The 25,160-nt window shown below is 34.1% G+C and overlaps 1 protein-coding gene across 5 annotated transcripts in view; it reads right to left on the reverse strand.

Annotated features, from left to right (window-relative positions):
- The window catches only part of DIAPH2 (diaphanous related formin 2), a 931,826-nt gene that overhangs the window by 710,158 nt on the left and 196,508 nt on the right, over positions 1–25,160 (reverse strand). For all 5 annotated transcript variants that reach the window (XM_056809150.1, XM_056809153.1, XM_056809151.1 and 2 more), the window contains one exon: positions 23,732–23,871. In XM_056809150.1, the coding sequence (XP_056665128.1) occupies positions 23,732–23,871 (140 nt within the window). The remainder of the gene's footprint in view (positions 1–23,731; positions 23,872–25,160) is intronic.

Raw genomic sequence — 25,160 nt, forward strand, 5'->3', positions numbered from 1 at the left:
CCCTCCCCTCCTGCTACCCCAATTAGCCAATGCAAAACTATTTATTCTTAAGGCCATCCCTTTGAGAGAATGAGCCAACAACAAATGAAATACAGAGAAAACAAAGCAAAAGAAGCAGAAACCCCTCAGGAACCTCTGAATTTGTCCCAAGGCTCCTCCACAGTGACTCATTTCACAAAGCTCTCCTAGTCAGTTTGGATATACCAAATCCAAGATTCTCCTGGTCAAAAAGGGATGATATAGTCAAGGAACTGACAATAGCATCTAAGGGAATTTGTAGCTATTAGCTCCACAAATCTAGACACCCTGCACTTTCACAATCTATCAAATCTTTTGTGTTCTGTAATAACAGAAAACTTGGAAAACGATAAGCTCTTTAAAAGCAGGAACAATGCTCATTCATCATTTAAACTGACCAGCACACTGGGCCTGTACGTAACAGTCATTCTAATATTTACTGATTTCAAAAAAGAAAACTTAATTTGGATTAAATAAAATTAAAATACTTTCGCACCAACAATTTCTTTTTTCCCTTTAAAAATATTATTGTATTCTTTTTAAAGAAAAGGCTCTCTGAGTAGGGGAGAGAGAAAGACCATTTCAAGAAATACACATGATGTAAAAAAAAATAAACAAATTATAATGGGCAGTGAGGAAACACAGTGTCAGGCCTAGGATCAGGAAGACCTAGTTCAGATCTGCCCTCAGACACTTCCTAAAGCTGTGTGACCCTGGAAAGTCATTTATCTCCAAGTGCCTAGCCCCTGCTGCTCTTTTGTCTTAGAGTTGATACTAAGCCAGAAATTAAGGGTTTAAAAAATTATAACAATGAAATGTTAACATATATATTTGTTGAATGTATATAATTATTTAGTCAGTCCTAGCAGACAGTAGCTTGAGGTAGTATCTAGTAAAATGGAAAGCAAGTAAGTGTTTCATAAATGCTTTGAGGAACTGAATTTGCTGATTTGTGATAAACATCAAGACAACAATGGTTTGTACTATGCCCCTGGCTTTCACAGATTGGAAATACTTCACAAATATAACATGATGAAGATCAAACTCCAGCAGAGTACATTTTTAGAATTCCTACACTAGAGATCTAAATACTGATTCTTTTTTCAGGCCACAATAATTAACACGTTCTAATCCATGTCTAATGAAAGCACAGGTTGTGGTCCAAGTAGAGACATAAAACCTTCATCAAACATCAGTAGAGAAAAGAGAAATTTCACTAATAAATGAAAACAGTTCAATAACAACCAATCACAACACCAAGATAAAAAGAAGCATATAAGACAAATTCTGCTTGAATTTCCACTGTGGAAATGAGGGGGGAATCAATATGGCATTGTAATGATAATTGGAAGAAAACTACTATTCAATTGAGGCATGGAGGAATCAAGTCCAGTAAGATGTTTTCTCCAAAGACTTCAAGATAACCACTTGGGTGGTGGCAGAAGAATAAAATGCCATTAGAGCTAAGCATAACATACTCTATTTAATCACCCGGACTAGGTAGGGGAGATCATTACATTCAGATAAACTTGATGTCAAACTGAGAATCCTATGAATTCTAGATAGAACCTATTATATAGTGTATTCCTCGACATCTAGTGAGCATTTAGTAATCAAATAATTTGTCACTTCCCTGAATTTTGTACGTTAACACTAATATATTAAATGCCAAATTAGACTTGTCTCTTAGAACCATGACTTACTAGAGAAAACTGAAGTTTTCCTTTTTGATCTTGGTATGTATTCAATAACATAGCACAATTTTCATTTACTGGCTTACAAAGAATGAATGGGAAAGCACTTAATTAAGTGCTTACTATATAACAAGGACACTGATACCTGCTTAAGGACACAAAAGCAAAAATTTAAAAGTACCCATCATCAATAAATGACTCTACTTAGAGAATTTTTTCCCTTTCAATCAGTCTTTTGCTTAGATGGCATTTTAATGTACATTTTCCTAAATATGACACAAGTTACCCTGTTTTTTAATATTTTAATTTATTATTTATTTTCAGCAATATTTTCATCTTAACTGTTCAGTTCCAAATACTCTCTCCTCACTTTCTCTTCTACCTACTAAGAAGGCAAGCAATATGGTTTTAATTTATGTATGTGAAATCATGTAAAAATTTTCCAATTAGGATTATTTTTTCAAAAAGCAAGAAAAATAAAATTAAAAAATTAGACTTCATTTTGCACTTAGAGTCCACCAGTTCTCTCTCAAGATGGAGAGCATTTTTTATCAGATGTCCACTGGAACTGTCTTGGATTACTGTATTGATGACACTAGCCAAGTCTTCCACAGTTAATCATTACAATATTATGATTACTGTGCACAATGATCCCCCAGTTCTCACTTCACTATGCATCAGTTCAGAGTTGTGCGTTTCTCTAATTATGAGAGATTTAGAACACTTTTTCATGTGCTTTTGATAGTTTTGATTTCTTTATCTGAAAACTGCCTAATCACATCCCTTGCCCATTTATCAACTGGGGAATGGCTTGATTTTTTGTACAATTGATTTAGCTCCTTATATATTTGAGTGATTAGATATTTCTCACAGATTTTTGCTATAAAGATTTTTTTCTTAATTCATTTTGTCCCTTCTAATTTTGGTTCCATTAGTTTGTTTGTACAAAACCTCTAACTTGATGTAATTAAAATTATTCATTTTATATTTTGTAATATTCTTTATCTCTTGCTTAGTCTTAAAATCTTTCCTTTCCCAGAGATCTGACAGGCAAACCTCTCTATGATCACCTAATTTACTTATAGTTTCCTTCACTATATTTAAGTTCTTTATCCATTTTGAATTTATCTTAGTGTAGGGTGTGAGATGTTGATCTAAACCTAATCTCTCCCATACTGTTTTCCAGTTTTTATTTTGTATGCTGCAGCTTTCCTAAAGTTGTTGATTATTTCTACAAGTTTTTTATTTAATTCTCTATGATTCTTTAAATGGACCATCATATCATCTGCAAAGAGATAGTTTAGTCTCTTCATTGCCTATTTTAATACCTTCACTTCCTTTTTCTTCTCTTATTGATACTTCTAGTGTTTCTAGTACAATATTAAAAAATATTAAAAATAATAGAAGTGATAATGGGCATCATTGTTTCACACCTGATCTTATTGTGAAGGTTACTAATTTATCCCCATTGCAGATGATGCTTACTGGTAGCTTTAAATATATACTGTTATTTTGAAGAAAAGACATTCTATTCTTATATTTCCTAGTTTTTTCAATAAGAATGGGTGTTATATTCTGTCAAAGGCTTTTTATGCATCTGTTGACATAATCATGTGATTTCTGTTGGTTTGGTTTTTGATATGGTAAATTATGTGGATGGTTTTCCTAATATTAAACCAGCCTTGCATTCCTGGTATAAATCCCACCTGATCAGAGCGAACAATCTTTGTGATCATTTGTTGAAGCCTTCTTGTTAGTGTTATATTTAAAATTTTTGCATTTATGTTCATTAAGAAGATTGGTCTTTAGTTTTCTTTCTCTGTTTTTGATCTGCCTGGCTTTGGAAACAGTACCATATTTGTGTCATAAAAGGAATTTGGTTAAACTCCTTCTTTGCTTATTATGTCAAACAGTTTGTATAGTATTGGGATGAATTGTTCTTTAAATGTTTGATAGAATTCACTTGTGAATCCACCTGGCCCTGGGGACTTTTTCTTAGGGAATTCTTTGATGGCCTGTTCTATTTCTTTTTCTGATATGGGATTATTTAAGAATTATATTTCTTGGGATGGGGGTGAGGTTGCTCAGTGGATAGAGAGTCAGGCCTGGAGACAGGAGGTCCTGGGTTCAGATTTGTCCTCAGACACTTCTAGTTTTGTGACCCTGGGCAAGTCACTTAATTCATATTATCTAAGTCTTACTGTTCTTCTGCCTTAGAAACAATACATCATATTGAGCCTCAGATAGAAGGTAAGGGTTTAAAAAAAAAGAGTGAAGGTCAAGGTTAACTGTTCTAAGTCAAGGGCCACCATCTGCAGAAAACCTTCTCTGATGCCAGGACTGAAAGTGAACATGACCCCCCTTAAAGCTAGATTTGTTACAAAGGACCTAGGTTTGAATCTTCTCTCTTCCACTTACTACTTATAAGACTTCAAGTTCACGTAAATGCCTCTGGACCTCTGTCTCTTCATCCGTAAAATGGGTGTGTTGGACTAGGTGGTCTCTGAGGCCCTTTCCAGCTTTATGTCTATCATCTTAAAACCACATGACTTTGGGCAAATAATTTAATCTCCCTGGGCCTCGATCTCTATATCTGTGAAATTAGAGGGTTTGACTAGCACATCTGCCTCTTCCAACTCTTGATCTGTAATCCAATGATCTCCTTTTCAGTTATATTATAATCTGTATTAACATTATTTGGGTTCATAGCCTATCTCCATGCCTTTGCACAGGTTGTCCCCAATGCCTGAAATACTCTTTTTCTTCACTGCCAATCTCTTAGAATCCCTAATTTCTATCAAATTATATGTCATCGCCTACATTGATCCTTTTTTTTCACCATGCCCCACCAACAAGGAAGTTAATTAATGCCTTGAAAACACTTTGCACTTATTTTGTATATATGATAGTTTTGTTATGTATTTCTATGCTTTATTTACTTATATACTTTCTCCCTTAAGAAAATGTAAGCTTTTTAATGACAGCGACTATTTTATTTTGGTCTTCATATCTCCAGCACCTAGAACAGTGCCTGGAACAAAGTGGTGAATAATAAATGTTAGTTGATTGATTGAAAAAAAAAAAAGAATTATATTTCTTCTTCTGTTAATATAGGAAATTTATATGTTCCCATATATATTGCCATATAATTGGGCAAAATAATTCTTAATGATTACCTTAATTTCCTCTTAATTAGAGGTGAGGTCACCCTTTTCATTTTTGATACTGCTGATTTGATTTTCTTCTTTGCTTTTTTTTATTAGATTAAGCAGTACTTTATCCTATTTTATTTGTTTTTTCAAAATACCAGCTTTTAGTCTGATTTATTAATTCAATAGTCCTTTGACATTCAATTTTATTAATTTCTCCTTTAATTTATAGGATTTCTAATTTAGTTTTCATCTGGGGTTTTTTAATTTGTTCTCTTTCTAGTTTTATAATTTGCCTGCCCAATTCATTGACCTCTTCCCTCTCTGATTTGTTAATATATGCACTCAGGGATATAAATTTTCCCCTGAGTACTACTTTGGCTGCATCCCATGGAGTTTGAAAGGATGTCTCCTCATTGTCATTCTCTTCAATGAAAATATTAATTGTTTCTATGATTTGTTCTTTAATCAACCAATTTTGGGAAATCGTATTGTTTAATTTCCAATTAATTTTTGAGTTGCCTCCACTTTTCTTGCCAAGTTTCTTTTATCTTTCTTACTTGGTTCTCCTCTTCCATTCTGATTTCCTGGAGGGCTTATGACCAATTTTCTTTTCTTTTTTTTGGAAAATGTGGATGTGTTTTCTTGTTTGTCACCCTCTGCTATCTCATTTTTAGATTGTTGTTTTTCTCCAGAGAATTTATTTAGGGTCAAGTTTTTTTTTTTTTGGTGGTTATAGATTGTTGTTCTTGGCCATTGCTGTGTTATTTTTTTCTTCCCTTCCCAGTCAAGAGATCTGAGTGAGGAGGGTATGTATGTCTCTGTGTATAGAGCTACAGAGTGGTTTTTGCCTTTAGGCTATTTCAGATTCCATCTCTGTTTTGTGCAACCCCTCTCTGCCCTATCTCTGTGTCCAAGCTCTGTGTTGCTCAGGCTCCTTGGTTCCCATGTCTTAAGACATAGGTAAAGGATTACAAAAGACAAACAAGAAAATCTCTATGATACAAAATGAAAAATGTTTCAATGAATACAATTAAGGCAAGTAGAATAAGGAAAAAAGTTTTTAAAAAACTTAAATTATTAATAATCATATGAAAGAATATGCTAAATCACTTAATAAAAGGGAAACTACAAATCAAAACAATTCTTCACACACAGCAAATTAGCAAAGAAGACAAAAGATGAAAATATTCATTGTAGGAGGAGTTTTGGAAAGACAAGCATACATCCACTATTGGTTGCGCTTTGAAATAGTATAATCATTCTGGAAAGCAACTTACACAAGAAAGGTTCCAAGCTCAATAGAGTAAGGCTGAATTTTACTTTGTGAAGTTAAATAGTATTTTTTGAAGGGAGGTGATCTACAAATAAAAATAAGTGCAAAGATCTTGAAAGTATATTCTGCTTTATTCTTTCTATTATATGACTAAAAAGAGGAACGATGCTAAGAAAAGTATCATTTGTACATCCTCACATATAATACTAGAGAAGGAGGTGTTAAAGACCCAAATATAGAGTTCCACTCATATAAATGATTAAACTGAATGGATAGAGAAATACAGACCAATATAATCAATTTTCTGTTCCTTATGCTCCATTCTCTTGGGACAAATGCCTTGTTTAAGTCAAGTTACTGTAATTACAGGCATTGTCTCCTCATGGCTTTTTCTTTTGATTTTTTCCTTGGCCTGCATGATCAACTATCAGGCATCACAGAGTTGATTCTACTATCACTCATGTATGGAGACTAATTGACTCCTATCTGGTAAGTTAAAGTCAGTTTCATCTTTTTGTGATGTAATAATATACTTGCTATACCTTTTGCCTTACTGCTTTTTCTTTGAGGGTATTATGTTACAATGTTGATATACAGCATTTGGCATCACTTATTTCTTAATCTAAATGATATTTTTCCAAAAAGCTTTTAGCCATTTCTTATATATCTACATAAAACTAATATTAATGCTTACTGATATTTAATTTTATATCACTTTCATCTCTGAATATATCCATTCCCATTATTCCACCCCATCCCCTATCGTCATGCAATTCTCAATACCTGGAATGCTCTATTCCCTTATTTATGCCTCTTAATTTCCTGGTTTCCTTCAACACTTAGTTCACATCCCATCTTGTATAGATAGTCTTTGCTAGTCATCCTATATATTAAAGACTTCTCCTTTCAGACTGTCTTCAATCTACTTGTGTATATGCCTAATTTATGACATGTTGTATACAGTATTTTCTTCTCCCCTACTCTCACTGAAATGTAATTTACTGAAGAGTTTTACAAAAATTAACTCTCTGAAGAAAAACAACTGCTTGATCACATGGTTCAATGGGGATATGATTGGGGATGTAGACTCTAAATGATCATCCTAGTGTAAATGTTAATAACATGGAAATAGGTCTGGATCAACGATACATGTAAAACCCAGTGGAATTACTTGTTGGCTCTGGGAGGGGGCAGGAGTAGGGTAGGGAAAGAACATGAATCTTAAATTTACTTTTAAAAATTAACTGTTTGGGCTATTCTTTGGATCCCTCGAACTTACCACTGAGCTTGGTCCATTATAAGTCTTTAATAAACGTTTGTTGATTGTTTTCAGGAAGTTCCAAAACAGGATCTTAAATTAAAAATCTTAATTAGATTAAATACCTATTCGGCCCACTCTTGGCCTTTTTGTATTCATTCATAAGCTAGGCCAACTGTGAGTAAAATGATTAATTGTAATAAAAAAATAAAAATTATAATTAAGTAATAGTAATTGGTTCAATAAATGTAATTCGTATAATACCGTAACCTCCTAATTTTAGTAGAATTGCTGCTAGAACTATTGACCCTGCAATAGGGGCTTCTACATGTGCTTTAGGAAGTCATTGGTCTAGTCTATATAATGGTATTTTAACTATAAAAGCAATTATACATGCATATCTTATTAATGTATTGGAAGTTGAATATTCTAGTGGGCTAATTAAAATTGAATTTGTTAATATGTGTATTGATCCTAGGCTATAGCTTAAATTTAACAAGGCTACTAAAAGTGGAAGTGATCCTGCTAATGTATCAAATAAAAAGTAAAGTCCTGCGTTCAGTCGTTCATTTTGATTACCTCATCGGGTAATAATAATTAGGGTGAAAGGTAATACAGATTTAAGCTGAGGAGGCAGGAGGAAGAGAGAGGCCAGGTAAATGGAGAGAAGTGAATAGGATCAAAGATTTAGAGCTGGAAAGCACCTTAGATGTCATCGAGTCTAGGTCCTTTAGATATGGAAACTGATGTCTATAGAGTTTATGACATTTATTCACGGTCACACAGACATTACTTGAACCCAAGTCTTCTGACTCTAAATTCAGAGCTCATTTCATTGTTCCATATGCGACTTCAAAATGTCTTGGTTAAGGAGGATGAGGGAGAGGTAAGTCTTGATACTACCAAGATATAGAACAAGGATAACAGAAGACTGGTGGAGCCCATGATAACAATAGAGTATTTCAGAAAAAAGGTAAACATGGGGAAGGAGAACAAAGTTAGTATTAGACATGCCAACTATGAAATACTTGCGGACTTTCAGTATGAATAACCCAATAGGTAATTAGTTACATAAGAGTGGAATCTGAGACAGTGTAATGATGCATGATAGCACTCACATGCACACAAACACACACACACACACACACACACACAATTCAGAGTTTCCAAGAGGAAGAAAAAAATATTACAAACTGCCAAGATTTCAAATACCTGAAGGGCTACATTAAGGAGACACAATATTGAGCAGCCACCATTCTAAAGAAGCAGAGAGCTCAGAATACAATATTCCATTATCAAAAGGGGAGGTATTGACAGAAAAGGTCGCTAGATCTTTAATGAAATAGAGAACTTCCAAACATTCCTGATAAAATGATGATTAGGAGTGAAGAGAAACACAAGATAAACATTAACATAAAATAATAAAGAACTAAGTAAAAATAAACTGCTTACATTCAAATATAGGAAAATTATATAGGTGGCCCCTAGGAATCATATCATCATACAGGGTCATAGAAGGTGTTAGGCAAGTCTTGGGTTCTGATATGACTGATCTAAAGAGACAAATGTGGAAAGAGCACAAAAGAAAGAGAGGCGGGGACAGAAGGAAGTTATCTCACAAATTCAAGGTATACAAACAGAAAAACACAGAGTATGGTGGTAGGAATAGGACACTTGATCTTACTCTCATTTGAACTGGGCAAAGAAGGGAAGAATACATACAAACATACACACACACACACACACACACACACACAGAGCTGGGAATAGAAATACATTTCACTGAACATCAAAATAAGAGGGAAAGGCCCAGAAAAAAAAGGAGAGGCATAGAGAAGATGGGAAAATACATTAAGGAGAGATCAATATTAAGCAAAACAAACTTTAACTAAGGAATTACAAAAAATATAGCTATTTTTGAGGAGGCATCTGAGAGGATGCCTATAAACTGGAGAGGGGATGAACAAGGCATGGCATATAAATGTGATAGAACAACTGTACTATGAGAAATGATGAAAGGGATTGCTTCAGAGAAATCTGAGAAAATCTGTATGAATTGATGAAGAATGAAGTGAATAGAACCAGAAGAACAATTTATATGATAACAAAACTATGATAAAAAAGAAACAACTTTAAAAGAATTAGGAATTATGATTATTATCAATCATGATTCAAGAAAGCTAATGATGGAACATGTTAACAAAGAGGTAAAGGATTCAATACAGAGAAAGATATATGTTTATATAAACATGGCCAATGCAGAAATGTTTTACTTGACTATACATGTTCATAACAAAAGTTTTGTTTTTCTTTCATTTGAGTAGAGGGAACCTGAATTTTTTTTTTCTGTTTGAAACAAATAAAATATAATTTAAATTTTTTAAGTACTTTGCAAAGCTGAGGATGTTACTTTAAAAAAAGCCTAGGGCAGAGAATAATCACCCATTTAACCAAATGTATTAATTATTAAATGGTATTCAAAACATATAGAAAATTCTATGAATTCTTATTCCAAATTCACACAAATATTGCTTATGCTTTATACATAAATTTCAAATGCAGAAAATATTTTAAATGTTTTTTCTCCTGCATCCCTTACAACCTCTTTGATTGCCAGGGTCCAAGTATAAAATCCAAAGGAATTCAGCTAGAAATCCAAACAAAACATGAGTTATTCACAAGGAGGTACCAACAAGTTAAATTAGAATATAAACCAATCCTGAAGGGAAAAGAGACAGAAACAAAAACTAAGTTATCCCAGGGCTTCTTAATAAAAAGCTGAAAAGCCAGTATGCAGATTACAGGTTGATAAATCAGTCTGGAACTGATTCCAAAAATGATACAGACCTTTACCTCAAGAGGGCTTTATTTGAATCTGTCCAGAGATGCCCATTCATATGACCAGGTGAAAATGTGTACTCTGAACTGTTGTGAAAGCTGGTTATGTCATGTAAATAAACCTACTGACAAGTATATAGGACTTCGGGCTTCAAATGACAGAAGTCTGCTCATACCCTGATTTCTAGGGCCAGGGAAGACTTCAGGAAAATTATGTCATTTTGATGTAATTAATTTAATCATTTTGATGTAGTTGAGGTTTACCAAAGTATTTCACATAAGAATAAGTTCAAGGGGGGGGGGGGGGCGATCCTGCAATGGAGAAAAAAAGAACTCAGAAAGAAAATGTAATAAACATATAAGTTTAATAGTTGAATAAAAATCTTCAAAAGTTCAAGATGATTTAAAGGCCAACATAGATTGCAGAGGATTGATAATGAAGCATATTTCCCTTTTCTTGATTGACAGACAAGGCATTAGAAAATTAGGGAAAGTGTTGGAGATATATAGAAATGCTGATGACTTATGTGGGTTTATTTTGTATCCTGCACTTGGCTAAAGTTGTTGATTATTTCCACTAGCTTTTTAGTTGATTCTCTGTGGTTCTTTAAGTAGACCATCATATCATCCTCAAAGAGTGATAGCTTGGTCTCTTCATTGCCAATTTTAATACCTTCAATTTCTTTTTCTTCTCTAATTGCTACTGATAGTGTTTCTAGTACAATGTTAAATAATATAGGTGATAATGGGCATCCTTGTTTCACTCCTGATCTTATTGGGAATGCATCTAGTTTATCCTCATTGCAGATGATGTTTTAGATAGATACTGTTTATTATTTTTCGGAAAGACCCTTCTATTCCTATACTTTCTAGTGTTTTCAATAGGAATGAGTATTGTATTGTGTCAAAGGTTTTTTCTGAATCTACTGAGATAATCATGTGATTTTTGTTGGTTTTCTTGTTAATATGGTCAATTATGTGGATGGCTTTCTTTATATTGAACCATCCTTGCATTCCTGGTATAAATCCCATCGGGTCATAGTGAGTAACCCTCCTGATCACTTGCTGGAGAAGGGCACTTGGTTGTCCCTAATTGTTTGACTGTAATATATGGCATATAAGGGTGAGTTGAATGAGATATAGCTCAAAAAGTAAAGCAAAATCAAATAACAAAGAATCCTAAATACCAAGATCAGCAGCTTATTTACTAGGCAATAGTAAATTCTCCCCCAAATCGCCTTAATTGGCAGAGCTATATAAGCAAATTCATACTTAGAGAGGACAACAGTATCTATAAAAATACCTTTCAATCTTCCCAGAAAAAAATATCCCTCCTAGATCACAATTCCCCTATAAATGTTGTCTTGAAGATTTTGCGAAAATAAACTCCTTAAGGGCAGGGGTGTTTTTTTTAAAATATTTGTATCCCCAGCATTTAGAACAGAGCCTAACACAGAATAACCATTTAATAAATAATTTTAATTAATTCACTTTTTATTCAAATAGTTTCAGTAAGGCTTACCCTCATTCAACAAATCTTAAATAAGGCCATCCTCCCAACACATGAGAAATGATTGCAAAAGTCATTTACAAAAAAAAAGGGAAAACAAAGAAAATGGCATGTATGCGCAATATTGATAACTATGATATTGAAGAGAAGAAAAAACAATAAGGTATAAATATTCTGGGATGTTTTTGTTTTCAAAAGAGAATAAACTATACATCAAAAAAATAGATTAAATGAAAATGCCAAAGGGCAAAAAAAATGAGATCAAACAGAATCCATCTATATTCTCTGAAAGTGCAAACTTTGGTAGACATTTTTCCCTCAGATCAGATTGCCATTTCATTTTAGGAAATTGGGATTGCCCTATGAGTAAGCTTCTCTATTCCTTTCTGATATAAAGGGAAATCTTTTACATAAATTGCCAAGGATTTTATTCTTTTTCACTTAACCAGCTACTTAGAAGTAAGTCAATAAATGAACTACAATCATAAAAAGCCAACATCAGTTACTATGGTAAACCATAGTTGGAATATGGCTTGCTGAAATAACAATTATATTTCCCTTTCAATATAAACAAATCTTATGGTAAATAAAAATATAAAAATATCCAAAAAGGCCAACAAACGTTTCCATTCATATTCTTGCCTGTACTTTGGAAATTCCATTTTTTACCCTGCCACCATAAAGCAGACAGGTCCTCATGACTCTGATCTAACAAGGAACGCCTTCATTTTATCTTCCCTGATACCAGGGTAGGATGCCACTTGCAAGTCATTTCCTAGCTCAAACACTATATATAAGACTATCTCTCTTGACCACTTGGTTAATGAAACTTTACATGCTATCTTCACCTGTTAGAGAATAATCTCCTTAAGAACACAGGCTATCTTATTTCCCTTGTATTTATATCCCTAGGACTTAGCACAGTAGCAGATACATAGTAATAGATTTTTTTATCCATTCAGAGATCTCCTCTCCATCAAAGACATCTCAGAAATCAGAAAAAATGAATACAAATGAAGTTAAAAAATTACAATTGAAGGAGGCAACTATGTGGCTCAGTGAATTGAGAGTCAGGCCTAGAGAATTTTTTATTAACTGTGGCCTATTTTTATCAAGCTTGTGTTTTTTTTGGAGGGGGAATACTGTTTTATCTAATATAGACCATCTTATTAGAAATTTTGAAAGAACCATATCAAATAAAATATTTGCCATTCTTTGCATGATAGAGGAATTGGGGAACTAAAGCACTTTTTTAAAGTTTTAATAATTATTACAATTGCATCCATCATGGTATCTCTAACCCATGTCAGAAAAATGGATATTAAAAAACTTCAAATGTCAAGCAAGTTTGAGAGATTTAGAACACTTTTTTCATGTGATTCTTAATAGTTTTGATTTCTTAATCTGAAAATTGCCTATTCATGTTCCTTGCCCATTTATCAATTGGGGAAGGGCTTGATGTTTCGTACAATTGATTTATAGCTCATAAATTTGAGTGATTAGACCTTTATCAGAGGTTTTTCTTATGAAGACTTATTTCCTCAATTTGTTGCTTCCCTTTTAATTTTGTTTGCACTGGTTTTGTTAGTAAAAAATCTTTTTAATTTAATGTAATCAAAATTATTTATTTTACTTTTGTGACTTTTTCTAACTCTTACTTGGTCTTAAAATCTTTCCTTTCCCAAAGGTCTGACATGTATACTATTCTGTGTTCACCTAATTTACTCATAGTTTCCTTCTTTATGTTCAAGTCATTCACCCATTCTGAGTTTATCTTTGAGTAGAGAATGAGATGTTGATCCAAACCTAATTTCTCCTATACTGTCTTCCAATTTTCCCAGCAGTTTTCAACAAATAGTGGATTTTTGTCCCAAAAGCTGGGATCTTTGGTCTTGTCATAGACTGTCTTGCTGAGGTCACTTACCCCAAGTGTATTCAACTGATCCTCCTTTCTGTCTCTTAGCCAGTACCATATTGTTTTGATAACCACTGCTTTATAGTACAGTTTAAGATCTGATATTGCTAGGCCACCTTCCTTCACATTTTTTTTTTCATTATTTCCCTGGATATCTTTGATCCTTTGTTTTTCCAAATGAACTTTGTTATGTTTTTTTTTTCTTATTCAGTAATCTAATGGCTACAGCTAGTTTTTCTAGTACGATGCTAAATAATAGAGGTGATAATGGGCATCCATGTTTCACTACTGATCTTAATGGGAAGGCTTCTAGTTTATCCCCATTGCAGATGATGTTTGCTGATGGTTTTAGATATATACTGTTTATTATTTTTAGGAAAGGCCCTTCTATTCCTATACTTTCTAGTGTCTTCAATAGGAATGAATGCTGTATTTTGTCAAAGGCTTTCTCTGCATCTATTGAGACAATCATGTGATTTTTGTCGGTTTGCTTGTTAATATGGTCAATTATATGGATGGTTTTCCTTATATTGAACTATCCTTGCAATGGTGGTATAAATCCCACCTGATGATAGTGAATGACCCTCCTGATCACTTGCTGGAGTCTTTTTGCTAGTATCCTATTTAAGACTTTTGCATCTATATTCATTACGGAGATTGGTCTATAGTTTTCTTTCTCTGTTTTTGACCTTCCTGGCTTTGAAATCAGTATTATATTTGTGTCATAACAGGAATTTGGTAAAACTCTTTCTTTGTTTATTCTGTCAAAGAGTTTGTATAATAATGGGATTAGTTGTTCTTTGAATGTTTGATAGAATTCATTTGTGAATCCATCTGGTCCTGGGGATTTTTTCTTAGGGAGTTTTTTGATGACTTTTTCAATTTCTTTTTCTGATATGGGGTTATTTAGGTATTCTGTTTCTTTTTCTGTTAATCTAAGCAATTTACATTTTTGTAAATATTCATCCATATCACCTAGATTGCCATATTTATTGCATTTAATTTGGCATAATAGTTTTTAATAATTGCCTTAATTTCTATCTCATTAGAGGTGAGGTCTCCCTTTTCATCTTGGATACTGTTAATTTGATTTTCTTCTTTCCTTTTTTCATTTGATTGACCAGTACTTTGTCTATTTTATTTGTTTTTTCAAAGTATCAGCTTCTAGTCTTATTTATTAAATCAATAGCTCTTTGACTTTCAATTTTATTAATATCTCCTTTGAGTTTTAGGATCTCTAGTTTTCATCTGAGGATTTTTAATTTGTTCACTTTCTGTTTTTTTTAAATTTGCATGGCCAGTTCACTGAACTCTGCCCTCCCTAATTTGTTAATATAGTAAATCAAAGAAATAATTTCCCGCTCCCACTCTCACCCCAAGTACTGCTTTGGCTGCATGCCATAGATTTTTAAAGAATTTCTCATCAATTTCATTTTCTTCAATGAAATTAATAATTGTTTCTATGATTTGTTCCTTAACAGATTCTGGAGAATCATATTATTTAATTTTCAATTAATTTTTATTTGCCTCTCCATGTACCCATACTAATTATTATTTTCATTGCATTGTGATCTGAAAAGGTTACATTTATTCTTTCTGCTCTTTTGCACTTGTTTTCAAAGTTTTTATGCCCTAGTTCATGCTCAATTTTCCCATTTCTCTTAGAATTAACGTATTTTTAACTCTAGTCTTTTATGTATATATTCATGCATAAATATATCTATATACATATTTATGTCTTAGCATTTCATCCTAAACAGTTTGTCACTGTTCCCTCTAAGTATAATTCTTCTAGCTACCCAGGGGATAATAACAATTTTTAAGAGTTACCAACATCCTCTTGTCTTATAGGGATATAGACATTTTAACTTATTGGGTCTCTTTAGAAAGCACTTTTTTGTTGTTTTTTTTTCCCCTTTCTTAGTTACCATTTGATGATTCTCTTGAGTTCTCTCTTTGGGCATCAAATTTTCTGTTCAGGTCAGGTCTTTTCTTTTATGGATGCTTGGAAGACTTCTATTTTTATTAAATGACCTTACTTTCCCCCATAAGAATATAGTCAGTTTTGCTGGGTACTTGATTCTTGGGTGTAGATGTAGTTTCCTTGCTTTCTGGAATATAATATTCCATGCCTTTCAGACCTTCAGTTTACAGGCAGCCAGATCCTGTGTTATCCTAACTATATTTCCATGGTTTCTAAATGCCTTCTTCTTAGGAGCTTATAATATTTTTTTCTTGGTCTGGTAGTTCTTGAATTTGGCCACAACATTCCTGGGTGTTGTCAGTTGGGGATTAAGTCCAGGAGATGATCTGTGGATTCTTTCAATCTCCACTTTTCCCTCTTGCTCTAGAATGTTGGGGCAGTTTTCTTAGATAATTTCCTGTAGTATGATGTCCAACCTTTTTCTTTTGCCATTATCTTCCATTAGATCAATGATTCTTAAATTTCTCTCCTGGACCTGTTTTCTAAATCTTCTGTTTTGTGGATGAAGTGTTTCATGTTTTCTTCAATTTGTTCATTCTTTTATATTGTTTTATACTTTCCTGTTGCCTTGTGAAGTCTTTTGCTTCTAGTTTTTTTATTCTACTTTTTAAAAACTGAATTTCATCCCTGGCTTTTTGGTCATCGTTCTCCTTCTGGCCTGATTTTCTTTGGAAGTCGTCTTTCATTTCCTTTGCCTCATTTTCAAGGTGATTGATTTTGGCTTTCAAGAGACTGTTTTCTCATTTTACTTCCTGTGCCTCTGTTTCCAGATGACTTATCTTGATTTTTAAGTCCTTTTCCCAGTTGTCTTCAGCCTCTCTTAATTGTTTTTATTGTATTTTGATTTCTTCCAAAGCCTGTGCCAATTCACTGGAGTTTCTGTGTTTTTCTTTGGTGTTCCTTGACCCTCCTCTGTTTCATTTCATTCTTTGTTTATTGCCTGGATAGAAGCTGTTGATTGTAATTTCTTTTTTCTTTTTCTGTTGTTTACTCATATTTCCCCCTTCTTTCCCCCCACCCTTGTAGTTGGCTGTAGTCTTGCTCCTCTCATTATGTGCTGGATCTGTGGGTTTTGGCTATTCTGTCCTGCAGGGATTTCTTCTCTGCTCTGCTGATTGGTCAGGTTGAGCCATGATACCAGATCTTCCACAGCTGTCAGCAGAACCTGAAAAGGAGCTAGTCTTCTCACCTTGTTATTAAGGTGTTCTGTAGTAATTGCAGACTTCATCCTTGGAGTTTAGTCAGCAGGCTCTCAGTGGAGTCAGTGGCGGAGGAGTGTTGGAGCTTGAGCTTCGATGCCCTCTGAGGGTTTCTTAAATGCCCCATTGATAAGGGCAGAGTTGGATCTAGCAGAGCTGGATGTGTCCTGAGGCCAAAACATCCTAGTGGGGAGGGGAATGGGTCCAACAATATGGAGTGTCTCCCCTGTGATTGGGCTGCCTTTTCTGGGTTTCTCCTCCAGCTACCTCTCTGCCACCTGTGTTCAATGTCAGCTACAAGATACTCCCTACAGACTAGCGCCCTTCCTGGCCCAGAGTTTCCAGCCACTGATGGAGGCTCAGTACTGTAGGTGGGGGAGGGGTGTTGGGACCTTCATTCTTCCTTCCCTTTGAACCCAAATGTTCTAGAATTTAGCCTTTGGGGGGGAGGGGTGTACTTTTTAAGTTGAGTCCATCAGGAGGGTTCCTTAGCTTTGTCCTGTTGTTAGATTTGGTTTTCAGTTCCCTAGAAGCATTTTGTTTTTTAATCAGTGAGGAAGGGTTTTCAGAGGTCTGAACTTTCTCTCCCTCTATGCTGTCATCTTGATTCTGCCTCCAAAAATACACTTTTAAAGTGACCTGGAACATTTCACACCAATAATGGTATTTCAGTAGAAAGAGTAGGAATGAAAAATATAAGTATTGGGGTAAAAAACCATTTGACCAAGTATATGTGTATTTGTACACAAGTCCCTTCTCTGTGATGCTCTCATTACTTAGGTAAAGCATTCTTTCAAATGAAGGGAGAAGGATTAAGAGGGAGCAAGCCAAAGAGGGCAGAATGTTAGAGTTAATGTCAAAAATTAAGATCTGGTCTCTAATCCTAACTCTGACATTTGTCTGCCCATGTGCATTTCATTAACCTCCCTCAGTCTCACTTCCCTCATCTGTAAAATGTGAAGAATAATGCCTACTTCATACCATTGTGAGGCTCAAACAAGATAATCAGGTTAGAATATATCATTGCATCCCTGTGAGTTATCATTATTACCAGCCCTGGTCTATGTTTAAACTATTTGTATGTCACCAAAAGAGCAGCCTAAGTGTAGAAGGCTCATCAGGAGAAGACAAGCATGTTGTCACACAGGTAAAGCAACCCTTGGGAGTATGGTATGGAGTTAAATCAGCATCAATGCAGGGAGGCTTTTTACTGATGCCATTACAGCTTTAATCAAAAACTTAAGGAGGTATCCTTTCAAAATGTAAAAAATAGAAAGAATAACAGATGTGGACCTTAAAGGGAATACAGAGGCCATCTTATCCAATTCTAATTTTGCAGTGTCCTTGAAGGATTAAGAAGTTATGGTAGGAAAAGAGATTCAATGAAATCTTGATCAGGATTCATTCCTTGAGGTTAAGATCTCAGGGAATTAATGAACTTTATAGAAAACAACTTTCAAAAACCTTAGCTTACCATTGTAATGCCTATGTATTTTATTTTATGTATTTAAACAACATTTGGAGGCATTCATAAGCTTTTCCATGTTGGCAAAAAGGTTTATGAAGAAAAAAAGTGTTAAGAACCCCAGGTTTTAAGTGATCCTCTAATTTTTTCTATAGGTACATTGTTCATTAGACAATTGACAATACTCAAAAACTGTGCAGAAAGAGAAATATGACTTCTGATAATACTCTTCTCTGGATAGACAAAATTCAGTTTCCACTATACTAAATGTCATAGGAACATACTTAAGGGTAAAACTTTAGATAAAAATTTAAATTGGCTCATCAGATTTTAACAAAACATAATGCATCCTTATGGCATGTGACAGGTATTTACATTTTTAAAAATAATTTTATAATAATTAGCATGTGACTAAACAAATGGCAGGATTAGGTAAAGGGAACATTATAAAGACTGTAATAGTTTGCAAACTAACAAAAAGGTTTAATAAAATATCAATAGAATCTATCCTAAAATTAACTACAGTAATAAGAAAATTTGTATAAACTCACAAAAATACAAAACATTTTGACCAAGAAAATCAGCAAAGGGAGGATAGTAAAATCAAATATCAAAATGTCCCCCCAAAGGAATAATTTTTAAAAGTTGTCTGGTACTATCATATAAAAAATATAGAAATCCACCCAGGAAAATAGAGAAGCCAGAAACAGAAGCCGATGAGTAGAACATATTAGGGCTTAACAAACCCACATGTACAAAGCACCATAAGAAAAAATCATCATAAAAACTGCTAGAAAAAAATTAATTGCTATATGGCCAAAAGGAACAACTTTGGGTCAACACAATAAGAAAAGCATAAGCTAGATGAGCAATGTAGATATTTTTTTTAATATTTTATTTGATCATTTTCAAGCATTATTCATTAAAGACATAGATCATTTTCTTTTCCTCCCCTCCACCCCCCGTAGCCGACATGTAAATCCACTGGGCATTACATGTTTTCTTGATTTGAACCCATTGCTAAGTTGATAATATTTGCATTAGAGTGTTCATTTAGAGTCTCTCCTCTGTCATGTCCCCTCAACTGCTGTATTCAGGCAGTTGCTTTTCCTCAGTGTTTCTACTCCCATAGTTTATCCTTTGCTTATGAATAGTGTTTTTTTCTCATAGATCCCTGCAAATTATTCAGGGACATTACACCGCCACCAATGGAGAAGTCCATTATGTTCGATTATACCACAGTGTATTAGTCTCTGGGTACAATGTTCTCCTGGTTCTGCTCCTCTCGCTCTGCATCACTTCCTGGAGGTTGTTCCAGTCTCCATGGAACTCCTCCACTTTATTATTCCCTTTAGCACAATAGTATTCCATCACCAACATATACCACAATTTGCTCAGCCATTCCCCAATTGATGGGCATCCCCTCGTTTTCCAGTTTTTGGCCACCACAAAGAGTGCAGCTATGAATAATTTTGTACAAGTCTTTTTGTCCATTATCTCTTTGGGGTACAGACCCAGCAGTGCTATGGCTGGATCAAAGGGTAGATATTCTTTTGTCGCCCTTTGGGCATAGTTCCAAATTGCCCTCCAGAATGGTTGGATCAGTTCATAACTCCACCAGCAATGAATTAATGTCCCTACTTTGCCACATCCCCTCCAGCATTCATTACTTTCCTTTGCTGTTATGTTAGCCAATCTGCTAGGTGTGAGGTGATACCTCAGAGTTGTTTTGATTTGCATCTCTCTGATTATAAGAGATTTAGAACACTTCTTCATGTGCTTATTAATAGTTTTGATTTCTTTATCTGAGAACTGCCTATCCATGTCCCTTGCCCATTTATCAATTGGAGAATGGCTTGATTTTTTGTACAGTTGATTTAGCTCTTTATAAATATGAGTAATTAAACCTTTGTCAGAGGTTTCTATGAAGATTTTTTCCCAGTTTATTGTTTCCCTTCTGATTTTAGTTACATTGGTTTTGTTTGTGCAAAAGCTTTTTAATTTGATGTAGTCAAAATTATTTATTTTACATTTTGTGATTCTTTCTATGTCTTGCTTGGTGTTAAAGTCTTTCCCCTCCCAAAGGTCTGACATGTATACTATTCTGTGTTTACCCAATTTACTTATGGTTTCCTTCTTTATGTTTAAGTCACTCACCCATTTTGAATTTATCTTGGTGTAGGGTGTGAGGTGTTGATCTATTCCTAGTCTCTCCCACACTGTCTTCCAATTTTCCCAACAGTTTTTATCAAATAGTGGATTTTTGTCCCAAAAGCTGGGATCTTTGGGTTTATCGTATACTGTCTTGCTGAGGTCGCTTTCCCCCAGTCTATTCCACTGATCTTCCTTTCTGTTTCTTAGACAGTACCAAATTGTTTTGATGACTGCTGCTTTGTAATATAGTTTAAAGTCAGGGACTGCAAGGCCCCCATCATATGTGTTTTTTTTTTCATTATTTCCCTGGATATCCTTGATCTTTTGTTCTTCCAAATGAACTTTGTTATGTTTTCTTCTAAATCAATGAAGAAGTATTTTGGTAGTTCAATGGGTATGGCACTAAATAGATAAATAAGTGTGGGTAGGATGGTCATTTTTTTTTATATTGGCTCGTCCTATCCATGAGCAGTTAATGTTTTTCCAATTGCTCAAGTCTAGTTTTAATTGTATGGAGAGTGTTTTGTAGTTGTGTGCATATAGTTCCCGTGTTTGTCTCGGGAGGTAGATTCCTAGGTATTTTATTTTGTCTAAGGTGATTTTGAATGGGATTTCTCTTTCTAGTTCTTGCTGCTGAGCTATGTTGGAGATACATAGAAAAGCTGATGATTTATGCGGGTTTATTTTGTATCCTGCAACTTTGCTAAAGTTGTTGATTATTTCCATTAGCTTTTTGGTTGAATCTCTACGATTCTTTAAGTAGATCATCATGTCATCTGCAAAGAGTGATAACTTGGTCTCCTCCTTGCCTATTTTGATGCCTTCAATTTCTTTTTCTTCTCTAATTGCTACTGCTAGTGTTTCTAGGACAATGTCAAATAGTAGAGGTGATAATGGGCATCCTTGTTTCACTCCTGACCTTATTGGGAATGCGTCTAGTTTATCCCCATTGCAGATGATATTAGCTGATGGTTTTAGATATATACTGTTTATTATTTTTAGGAATGACCCTTCTATTCCTATGCTTTCTAGTGTTTTTAATAGGAATGGGTGTTGTATTTTATCAAATGCTTTTTCTGCATCTATTGAGATAATCATGTGGTTCTTGCTGGTTTGCTTGTTGATGTGGTCAATTATGTGGATGGTTTTCCTAATATTGAACCAGCCCTGCATCCCTGGTATGAATCCTACTTGATCATGGTGAATGATCCTTCTGATCACTTGCTGGAATCTTTTTGCTAGTATCCTATTTAAGATTTTTGCATCTATATTCATTAGGGAGATTGGCCTATAGTTTTCTTTCTCTGTTTTTGACCTGCCTGGTTTTGGAATCAGTACCATGTTTGTGTCGTAAAAGGAGTTTGGTAGAACTCCCTCTTTGCTTATTATGTCAAATAGTTTGTATAGTATTGGGATTAACTGTTCTCTGAATGTTTGATAGAATTCACTGGTGAATCCATCAGGCCCTGGTGATTTTTTCTTAGGAAGTTCTTTGATGGCTTGTTGGATTTCATTTTCTGATATGGGATTATTTAAGAATTCTATTTCCTCTTCTGTTAGTCTAGGCAGTTTGTATTTTTGTATATATTCATCCATATCCCCTAAATTGGTGTATTTATTGCCATATAATTGGGCAAAATAATTTCTAAGGATGAGCAATGTAGATATTTTAAGAATCACAAAAAACCTAGAAGCAAACTGCATTCATATACATCTCACAAATGTAGAATGGAGAGAAAATTTCCTCACTCAAATATAAGCTAACATTTGAGATAAAAATCAACGGATTTTTATATATAGATAAGATTTCACATAACAAAAAGTTTTTATCTCTAAAAATAAAAAAGAGAATAGGTAAAAATATTGGCATTGGATACTTAATAAAATCTGCCATGTAGAATCTAGAATGAACTAATGTAGATCTATATGGCATGGTAAAGTCACTTCATGTTGCTAGCCCTTGCTTTCCTCATCTGCATTGGTTTGCCCTCCACCCTCCCAGAGAAGATGGACGAAAAATATCAACAATTAGCAAGGAGGAAATGTGACCTCTTAACAAGCACATGAAAAGATACTGAAAATCCCAAGTTGGAAAAATAAACATAAAAATAACACTAATGAAACTAACAAAAACAGTGGCAAATCAGTGGAAGAATCCAGACTGGGAGGATACACTGCTGTTGAATTTAGGCTAGTGCAGACTGCCAGGATAACAATACAGCAAGGTGTAAATTCACAAAATTAAGCATACATTTTAACACAGGAATTCACCTTCCGGGTCTCCCCATGTCAAAACCATTATAAAAGAAGCCAGAAGGATCTATTTGTACAAACATATTAAGAGATGCTCTGATTAAGAAAACAACTAGTATGTCCAACAACAGAAGAAATGATAGAATTTAATGTAATCGATTACTGTATCATTAAACATGATAAATATAAGGGAGATCAAGGATTATCACAAGATGGCTTACTAGGATCTATCTGTGCAAGCTCAGCAGTCACTTCACAACCCTGGATCTCAATTTCTTCATTTGCAAAATGTAAGGGTTGACCAGATGACCTCTGAGGTCACTTTTAGCTCTCCATCTATAATCCCATGGCCCCTGAGAAAAGTCCAAGTGCAGTCAGTAGGACCAAAACTAGATGTGCACTGACTCAAACTACAAAAAAAAAAAAGAAAAAAAAAACAAAGACAGAAGGAAAATGGGTTCTGTGATGGCAAGATGAAAGGAGTGAGAGCAAGCAGTCTCTCAGCTTGTTTGTTGCTGTGAGTTCATTCTCTGGAAGAAGTCTGACTACATATAAAAGATCTTGGGGGAGAATCTAACCTTTTTTCTATATGCTAATTATTTTGTTGCTGAATGTTAAGGTTATAGCAGGGAAATATTTTAATGATCATCAAGTGAATGAGAGGAAAATACTTAATTATGTTATTATTCCTAAAATTAAATAATTCCATAAGAATATCAAATTACTTTTCAAAATTATTTCAAATATTGAATTTCTTTACATTTTTTAAATTGTCAAACATAAACAAAAAAGTCATATGATTTTAAAATTTTAGCTAAATTTGCATTTATATAATTTACTATAATAAAAGGAAATGGCAACTGCATCAATATTGAAATAATATTAGCTATTATCAGTTGCCAGGATAATAATTTCTATGCTTCAAATAAGAAAATCAATTACATGTAAAAACACAAATACATAGCATCAACATATATTGGTATAGAAAATTATTTTTTGAATGTGAAGAAGGACATACCTGACAGGATTGCTGGTTAAGGACACCCTCAGAGACTCTAGGCAGTTAAGAAGTTTCTCTTCTGAGATGCCAGACCGTAATTCATGCACATATTCTTGGGAAGATAAGGTACATTCATGCTTGCTATTTTTCAGTCCTCCCTACAAAGGCAAAGAGACATACTATTTTAGGCAAGAGTAAGAAATAAATTACTATAACAAAACAGGAAATAGTTATGCATATGATTATGTTACTTCATCATGCAACTACTGAGAATTCTAGACATAGAGAGAGGAGGTTTTTAATGCATATTTTGGGGTTGTTTACTACTTAATAGAGTTTGATGATGGTATATGCCTGAGAATATCCTAATCACTACATTGCAAAGGGAAAATCACAGGTTATGTTTTCAGTCTGACAGAGAATGTGGATACCTATTCTACATAAAGTGACAATATACTCTATAAAGTGCTTGGATGAACAAATCCAGATTTAAGATAAGTCTGTCGGTGCTACTGAAAATTCTATCTTATTGTTTTTGTAGGTTAAGAGATTTATGATATCATTGAATAAGATATAGAGAATAAAATGTGATTAGTATAGAACATTGCATACAGGCCAAATACATTCATTTAAATGTGTCAGAAGTCAGGGTGATTTATCAAAAGTAACATGCCATCTGAAAACGGAGAAAGCAAAAAAGCAAACTTTTTCAGTTCCAATTCAAACAAAATTTATTAGGTATTAACAATGTGCAAGGCACTGCAATAGTTGCTAGAATAAAAAATAAAAAACAATACCTATCCTCAAGGAGCTTACAATCTAGTGGGGACAAACGTCATGCATACAGATTACATACATTTGTTTGTGTAGATAAAGACACAGAGATAGAGATACTATAGATACAGATATAGATAGGTATAAGTATAGATAGCCATATGGACACATTGGATATATTTATATATACACACAAACACATAAATGTACATACTACACATACACAGAGGCATGTTGAGGCTGGAATAAGGAAGAACTGAGTTCAAATCCAGCCTCAGAAGACTCTTTCAAGGTGTATGCATTTCAGGAATTAATTTAACTTCTGTCTACCTCAGTTTCTTCATATGTAAAATGGGGATCATAATCATACTTCTCTCATAGGACTATTGAATCAAAAGGATAATATATGGAAAGCACTTTAGCACAATGCCTAGAACATAGTAGTTGCTTAATAATGTTCCTTTCCCTCTTTTCTTCTTATACATATGTCCACAGTAAATACAAAGTGAAAAAAAATGGAGGTGGGGGAAAACATTAACGAAGAAGAGACTAGGCAAAGCTGCAAGTGGAAGGCAATATGTGATTCTTGAAAGGAATTAGAAAATCTAGGACCATGCAGCTACCTTAAAAAATAGAAATTAAAAAAAAAGACTTTTAAAAAAGTTTATGTTTC

The sequence above is a fragment of the Monodelphis domestica genome, chromosome X (genome assembly GCF_027887165.1).
Source record: "Monodelphis domestica isolate mMonDom1 chromosome X, mMonDom1.pri, whole genome shotgun sequence".
NCBI lineage: Eukaryota > Metazoa > Chordata > Mammalia > Didelphimorphia > Didelphidae > Monodelphis > Monodelphis domestica.